This window comes from Phyllostomus hastatus, unplaced genomic scaffold (genome assembly GCF_019186645.2).
Source record: "Phyllostomus hastatus isolate PE091 unplaced genomic scaffold, TTU_PhHast_1.1 phas_scaffold_142, whole genome shotgun sequence".
NCBI lineage: Eukaryota > Metazoa > Chordata > Mammalia > Chiroptera > Phyllostomidae > Phyllostomus > Phyllostomus hastatus.
This window is the reverse complement of record NW_025334010.1, coordinates 1200914-1209230: the sequence shown is the minus strand read 5'-3', so window position 1 is coordinate 1209230 and position 8317 is coordinate 1200914. Positions and strand designations below refer to the sequence as shown.

The window sequence follows — 8317 nt, the reverse complement described above, 5'->3', positions numbered from 1 at the left end:
TTACATATTCTTTCTTAGGCCTGATCACCCTGGGAACCCGCCCTTTTCAGCACAGAGCTGCAACACCCTGTCATCGTTTCAGGCTTAGGTGAAGCGAGGGAACTAAGGCAACCAAGAGATAAGGAGATTTTCTCCCAGAAGATGAGCACTCAGGCTATGTCAAAGCCAAGGAGCGAGGGTCCATTACCCCCTTTGGCTGTAGCCCCCAAAGTCCTTTCTTGGGGGCCTCCCACGTGATCGTGCCTGTCTAAGATCGTTCCCCCCTTGGGAAATCTTACCCATCTTTGGCTAACCGACCAAGCTTTGGGGTTCAGTTATGAATGAAGCAGCAGAAGCAGCACTACCGACAGGGAGATAAGCTTTTGTCTCCTTGCTGGCTTATGGTTCCAAGGGTGTTCCCTCAGGCTTAGCCTAGGCGGTGGTTACAGCTTCTGATAACAGGCAGGGTGGTTCCCAACACTATTTAGCACCAGCATTTGTCCCCAACAAACTTAGATGGGAAAGCACCTGAAGTGTGGGCAGGTTCCTGTCTTCTGGGAGCTCCTGTGGGAACTGCAGACCCTCTCCTTTGTTCCTGATTGAAAATTTGGGGCAGAATCCTCAGAACAGGGGGTTTTAGTCTTTAATGGGCCTGACCTAGGTGGCAGCCCTTGGGTCTCACTGGAGGGCGGGCCCTGACATGCAGTGCGTGCCCCCCACCACCAGGAAGGAGACAGAGCAACTCTCTTCTCCTGCTCATCTCCTACTGTCTCCTGCTGGTCTCCTGCTTCTGCTCTCACCCCCGCAGGATGCACAGTTAGACCCACAGACAGCCACAGAGCACTGCTCTGAGATGACAGCACTCATTGCCCAACCTGGATACTCAGTGCTATTTGGATTTTGCTCATCCCAGTACTTTCCTGGTCCCCAAATCTGGTCCAGGTGAACCCTAAGGAAGCAGAACCAGTGTGACAAGGAGTAAACTCCTGGCATTAACCTTGGCATTTAAGCTGGGTCCCATGAGTTGCAGCAGAGGTGGCATGAAAGGACCCAGAAAGACCAGCAGAGTCCAAGTGACAACTCAAGGTGTGGAGATGTTGTAGACAACTGGTTATGGAGGCAGCAGGGGTGGCCTGGGGACTCCAAAGTATGGTCATGGTGTCCCCATGGGGCTTATTAGAATCTACCTGAGAGAGTGTTTCCCAGGGCACAAAGCATTGGAAGTACCCTCTAATCTCTATCCTGAAGTGGGGAGATTGGGAGTCCAGCCCCTCTGGGGAAGGGAGTAAGGACCCTTTCTGAGGTGGCTTCCCCTCAAACCTTCATGCCTCTTCTGGGACCAGGAGAGGATCTGCTACCTAAGACTTTGTCATATTCATTTGGACTCTGCTGCACTCTCATACTGAATGTAATGGAGTCAAAACGTTATTTTGAAAACCTCATATCAATAAAGCATGCAGTTCACAAACTAATTCATTCATTACAGTGTGATTCCTGACTTTCTGGGACTACAGCCTCAACTTGGGAAAACTGAGCAGTTAATCAAGTTTGGGAACAAGTCCACCTGTGCTCTAACTCTACATTTCCACGCTGAGAAGAAACACCAAAAATGGCTTCCGATCATATGAAAAGCCTAGGGTGTACAGGACGATCCACAAGCACTGGCACTTTTCTTCTTCCCTTTTTGTTTGATGTTACAGGTGATCTTCAGAAAATTTGAAAAACAGAAAACTGACATATAGGTGACAAAATTAATAGCCATGTGATCCTGTGAAAACAGTAGTTTAGGACATAGTTTTCCAAGTTTGTCATCATCTCACCATCAATTATAACAATAAAAATTAGAAGACAATAAATAATAAAATATTAATGATTATTATACCAAACAAGCTTTAACCTTGGGAAATGCATCATGTCAAAATGACATGTTTTTGTTGCATTATCAAAGTGACATTCCTCTAACGTCTAAATGTGATCACAGCAAAAAATACACATACACAAAACACAAATATACACAAAGGACAAGGACACACACAACACAGCCAGCTCTCAACTGCAATAAACACGTTCTTAGGTATGTACGTTATCCGTCAGCATGTGGCACTTCCTGTGATCACAGCTCTCGTTTCAACCTGCACTGATAGCTCCTGTGGTTCTAGCAAGGTCCTGTTGTTACAGGGTGCAGCCAAGAGGGGGGACCCCAAATAGGCATTTGAAATGGGGTCCAGAACTTAGGATGTCCAGGAGATTTTAAGATGTCTCCACCGCTCCCCCCCACAACCAGGGTGTGGGTTGGGGGAAGGGACAAATGGAGCAGGGCCATTGAGAGCTGTTTTGCATAGCAACAGCCTTGAAGCTAAGCTCTGGCGTGGTCATTTAACATATATATTGCCTTTGGCTGGTTGCATGGATATGTTAAATAGCTGTGATCATCTCTGAGCCAGGGGAATGGAAGTAACTTCCCCACCAAGACGTGACTGGGGGCAGATCCCCTAAGCTACAGCGCCTGCGTGGGAGCTCGGAGAATATTGGCTCCAGGACATGGGGCCACACCTGCCCAGACTCATGATGGCAGCCCAGTAAACCTAGAAGGATACGAGTTCTGGCATGTGAAGCCGAGTGTGGGAGGAGTCGGAAATGAGGCTGCAGAGGAAGATTGGCTGCGGGGATTTAAAACCCGGACTTGGCGGTCATTGGGAGAGAGAACCATGCGGCTTTAGCAGAATAGGGAGGACCTCAGCCATTGGAAGAGGAGAGCCATGCTGCTTTGAGAAGGAGAGCCATGCACAGCCCTGAGGAGGTGAACCATGCGCAGCCCTGAGAGGGAGAGAGCCATGTGGCTGTGGAGGTGCAGAGAGGATCACGGTCATTGGAGAGAGAGCCACAGAGCTTTAGCAGAGTGAAAACACCCGCATCCCTGAGAGGGGGAGAACTGTGCTGCTTTAGGAGAGAGAACCACGCAGCCTGGACAGAGCGGGGACCCCCACAGCTTTAGAAGGGGAACCACCACCTGGTTTTAGCAGAGATTCCCGGCGACTCAGCTGAGGGTGCCGGGAACCCAGGGAGGTCTCCCAGTAGAGATGGAGGAGTAACTGGGAAGAACCAGAGGACTGCCTGAGCCATGGACTTCTATTTCCTTTCCTGAGATACGGTACTCTGGACTGGGCAAAGGGGGAAGGAAGGAAGGACTGTGTCTGTTTGTGGGTGTTTTAAAGGACTTTAGGATTTTTTATGAAGACATTAAGTCACTACTTGAAGTCTGTATAGCATTAAATAAACATTTCCTTTCCTTTTCATGAATCTCTGGCATTGAGAGACGTCTTTCCTCTGGTGGCGGACATGACGGACCTGGGGGCCTTTTAAATAATAATATATCGTCCCAGGCCCCCACCTTGTGTTCTGTAACACTGTAGCATTTGATTATACTTTCTATTTGAAAGCAGAATGAGTAAAAAGCAACACACTGATTATTTAAACGACTCTCAAACTAAATTACCTGAAAATCCATTTTGAAGCCATTGGTTTTTCACTGATGTGGTAAATGCCCAACTCAAGAATGAATGGATATTCAGAAAGTCACGATAGGTGTATAACTGATGGAAACAATTGTAAATTGTTACTAACTGTAATTATGGAGTAGTGTGTTGAAAAGTCAAAAGTTGGATGTTTTCCCTCTATTTTGAAAAACGAAAGAATAAAGAATTGACTACAGTGTATCAAGCGCAGCCGGAGCTACAGACACTTCAGTTGGTAGCCACCTGGGTTCTAACTATGAGAGTTGTGACTGAGTGAGGAGAATGTATTTCTACAGTTTTCATTTTCTCTGACACTAGCTTCCTTGAATCATATTTTTATTTTTATACATTTCTCAGATTTTTTATCCTCTCCTGAGGACCTGTTTATTGATTTTAGAGGGAGGGGAATGGAGGGGCAAAGAGAGAGGGAGAGAAACATCAATGGGAGAGAGAAACATCGATAGGTTGCCTCTCACATGCACCCCAACTTGTGACTGAACCTGCAATCTTTGTGTGTGCCTTGGGTGAGAACTGAATCCATGACCTTTTGGTTCATGGGATGATGCTTCAGCCAACTGAGCCACTTGGACAGGGCTTCTCAGATGTTTGAAAAGAGAACTGTGGCATTTAAGTGTAAGACCCCAGAAAACAAAAATCCTAGAAGAAAACAAGCAGTGAAATCTTGGATATTTATTCTAGAAATATTTTTGCTGGTACATCTCTTCAGGCAAGGGAAACAAAAGAAAGAGTAAACAAATGGAACTCCATCAACCTGAAAAGTGTTTGCACAGCAAAAGAAACCATCAACAAAACAAAAAGACCACCCACTGAATGGGAGATGATATTCACCAATCATATATCTGATAAGGTGTTAACAATGTCCAAAATCTATAAAGAACTCAGACAGCTCAACACCAATAAACAAGCAATTCAACTAAAAAATGGGCAAAGGACCTGAGTAGACACTTCTCCAAACAGGACTGACAGATGGCCAACAGACATAAGAAAAGATGCTCAATGTCACTAAACATTAGAGAGATGCAAATGAAAATCACAAGGTAGATCACCTCACACCTGTCAGAATGGCCAGCATTAATAAATCCACAAACAACAAGTGCTGGTGAGGATGTGGAGAAAAGGGAACCCTACTGCACTGTTGGTGGGAATGCAGACTGGGAATGCAGCCACTGTGGAAAACAGTATGAAGTATCCTCAAAAAATTAAAAGTGGAACTGCCTTATGACCTAGCCAATTCACTTCTAGGAATGAACCCAAAGAAGCCTACAACACTAGTTTGTGAAAATATAGGGTCGTGCACAAATAGTATTACAAAATTTTCATTACAAAAGCTCTTATTACAAAATTGTAAGCATGTATTTCTGTAACATAACAATATCACACCCAAGCACACCACATGACATTTTAGGTGAAATGTTCACATTGAAACTATAGAGTATTACGCCCATATCATTACCCTCCCAACCACACTCAAGCAGGTGTTACTTCTTCCGGACCCTGCACATGCACCCCTATGTTCATTACAGTGTCGTTTACAGTAGGCAAAACTGGAAGCAGCCCAAGTGTCCAACAGTAGATGAGGGGATAAAAAAGCTGTGGAACATTTACACCATGGAATACTACACTGCCACACAAAAAAAGAAGAAAATCTTACCCTTTGGGACAGTGTGAATGAATCTGGAAGAGCATTATGCTAAGGGAAGTAAGCCAGTCAGAGAAAGACAAGTACCACTGGATCTCATCTACATGTGGAATCTAATGAACACAATCAGCTAACACACACAATAGAAACAGACTCATAGATACAGAGAACAGATGACAGCTGTCAGAGGGAGGGGCTGGGGGCTGGGTGAAGAAGGTGAAGGGGTTAACTTCCCCAGCATCCTCTCCCACCACATCCCTTCCCCCTTGCCTACTCAGCTCTGTCCCAGTTGTCTTGTGCTGCTTGCTGCCACCTCAAGCCACCTTCAGCTGAGGGGTTCAGACACTGAGAAAATATTGGTGGGACAAATTTCAAGAACGTCAGCAAGGATTTAATCTTGCTCTGTTAGAAATTATCATAACCCAAGAATAAATGTAAAGTTTGAGTAGTGCTCAAAACATTTACCTCTGGAACCATTTAAACATTTACTGATACATTTCCTTCATTTGACCTTTAAGACATTTTAGGATTTTTTACATACTTTCTTATTGCACTACACATTTCCCTAACTTTTCCCCTTGGCTACTAAATTATTTCACTAAGGAATTTAGAGTTCCTTTAAACTTTCATTTCATTCACCACACAACTGGTGAGGCACATTCATATAACTCTGCAGTAAATTCTGTAGTAAAATTTCAGTCCACTTTGGAGGTTCTCTCATAGGGCATTACTTTTACTGTGCTGTTTCCAACTACCACAAGGCGATAAGAAGTCAAATATCTAAGCCAGAGAAGTGTGTTGATATAATTTTCTCACATTTAATTTCTTCTCCATATAATATTCCTGGCTTGAGAAAATGAGAATTCACCCTGTTTTTTAAAAGAAAAACTAAAAATTCTATTAATTTGGTTGTCCCATTACAACTTTAAAAGCTATGCTCTTACAGGGAAGTTTACCCTATTTTCAGAGCTAGAATTTGAAAAATTACTATTTATATATGAAACTTCTAATTGGGAAAACTCTCTGAGTTTTCCCTTCACCTGGCCCTCACCTGCAGGGCCCTACACAAAGCATGCTTCACCTGGGCATTCCTCAGGCTGTAGATGAGGGGGTTCAGCATCGGATTAAAGAGATTGTAAAACAAGGACAGTATTTTCTCCTTCTCCTCTCCTTGACTGGAGTCAGGGACCATATAAAGCAGCATGGCTATGCCAAAGAAGAGCCCGACCACACAGAGGTGGGAGGAGCAGGTGGAGAAGGCCTTCCTGCGGCCCTCCCCAGACTGGATCCTCAGGATGGCCCAGAGGATGTGGATGTAGGAGACCAGCACCAAGCACAGGGGCCCGACTAAGAGCAAGACAGCAGCAGCGAAGATGACCACTTTGTTGAGCCAGGTGTCAGCACAGGCCAGCTTGAGGACAGACAGGATCTCACAGAAGAAGTGGTTGACTTCCCGAGGCCCGCAGAATGGGAGCCTTAGAAGGAGAACCGCATGCATCAGAGCCAGGACAAACCCGAATGACCAGGAAGTGGTGGCCAGTACTGTGCACACAGTCCAGCTCATGATGACCGTGTACTGGAGGGGGTGGCAGATGGCAACATAACGATCATAGGACATTGCCACCAAAATCAGGCATTCTGTAACACCAAGACCCAAATACAAAAATGTCTGCATGATGCATGGGACAAAGGAGATGGTTCTATTCTGGGTCACTAAGTTTGCCAGCATGTTGGGGACATTGTTGGAAGCATAGGACACATCAATGACGGCCAGATGGGAGAGGAAGAAGTACATGGGGGTGTGTAATCTCTGGTCCAGACAGATGAGCGCAAAGATCATGCCGTTTGCCAGCAGACTGCAGGTGTAGAGCAGGGAGAAGACCCAGAAGAGGAGCACTTCCGTCTCTGCGCTGAGCTGGAATCCCAGCAGCACGAACTCTGTGACCCATGACTGGTTTCCCCCCATTCCCTAAAGAGAGCTGGTCAAGAACTGAAGTGTGATAAAGGGCAGGGCTGGATACTCAGCAAAAGATGGAGTTAATCTCAACATGAGCTCAGAGAATGGTTGTATCCTTGTCACTCTTTGAAAGCTTTCCCTACTCCCCCAAACTGGTTACCTGTTTTTAACTTTACTATGAAATAAATGTAAACTTATAGAAAACAGTAGAAAATTATGCCAAGAACTCCAATATAACCATATGCCCAGATTTAACAAAGTTTACTATTTATTTCATATTTGCCTTATAATTCATTTTTTCTATATTACTATACATGAATATTACTCTTTCTGAAGCATTTGAGATTAAAGTATAAATAAACATGATACCCATTTACCCCCAAATTGCTGTTTTTCCACCAAAGAGAAACATATTCAGTAATCTAACCACAATTATCAAAATCAGGCAACTTAATATTGACATGGTTCTTTGATCTGTAACATTCTCTCTCTACTCCCCTCACCTGGGACCCAATCCAAAATGACATGTGATCTTTAATGTCATTCATCTTTAGTCTCCTTTCATCTGAAATAGCTACCCTGTCTGCCTTTGCCATGATAAGCACTGAACTTTGGAAGATGATAGAGAAGCTCTTCACTACAATGTTCTCCAAATGGGACTGCATGCAGCTCCTCATTTTTTATTCAGATTATTCACTTTCTGCAGAGAAATTAACTATCCTCCATTGGCTTCACTGGCAGGCACATGAATTCACTGTTCTGTCATTGGTGACACTCACTCGGATCAGCGGGTGAACATGGTGACTCCATTATGAAATCATTACCTTTTTCCCTAGTGTAATTTCTGGAGCATCCATTAAAGTTAGTATATAATATTCTGTTCCTCATAGAGCTTCTCAGCCAATAATTCCAGTGCCTGTTGATGATCTTGCCTGATGAGTAGTGATTATTGCAAAACATGGTGTTCTTACTCCATCACTGCTGTTACCTTTATTGGTTGTCAATTTCCTCATAAGGAAAGTCTCTATCATCTACTTACCTATCTATCAATCATCTATATATCTTTATAGGTCTACATCTATCATCTGTCTGTCAGTATGGACTCATGAATTTTGTAATCAAGGGATTACAATTATTTCTTCTCTTTATTTATTCATTCTTAATTATTCTAGATATAAACCCACCAAGCTTGCCCTTTTGTTTTTT

General features: G+C 44.0%; 1 protein-coding gene across 1 annotated transcript; it reads right to left on the bottom strand.

Moving 5' to 3' along the window:
• Window positions 1-6190: 6190 nt before the first annotated feature.
• LOC123830960 (olfactory receptor 2A2-like) lies at window positions 6191-7120 on the bottom strand. Its single transcript, XM_045857580.1, has one exon. It carries the CDS (start codon window positions 7118-7120, stop codon window positions 6191-6193), a length of 930 nt encoding a protein of 309 aa, XP_045713536.1.
• Between the last annotated feature and the right edge of the window lie 1197 nt (window positions 7121-8317).

What these genes read in the sequence shown, in the direction of transcription:
- LOC123830960 (XM_045857580.1), bottom strand. Translation starts at nt 7,120, where the DNA reads ATGGGGGGAAACCAGTCATGGGTCACAGAGTTCGTGCTGCTGGGATTC.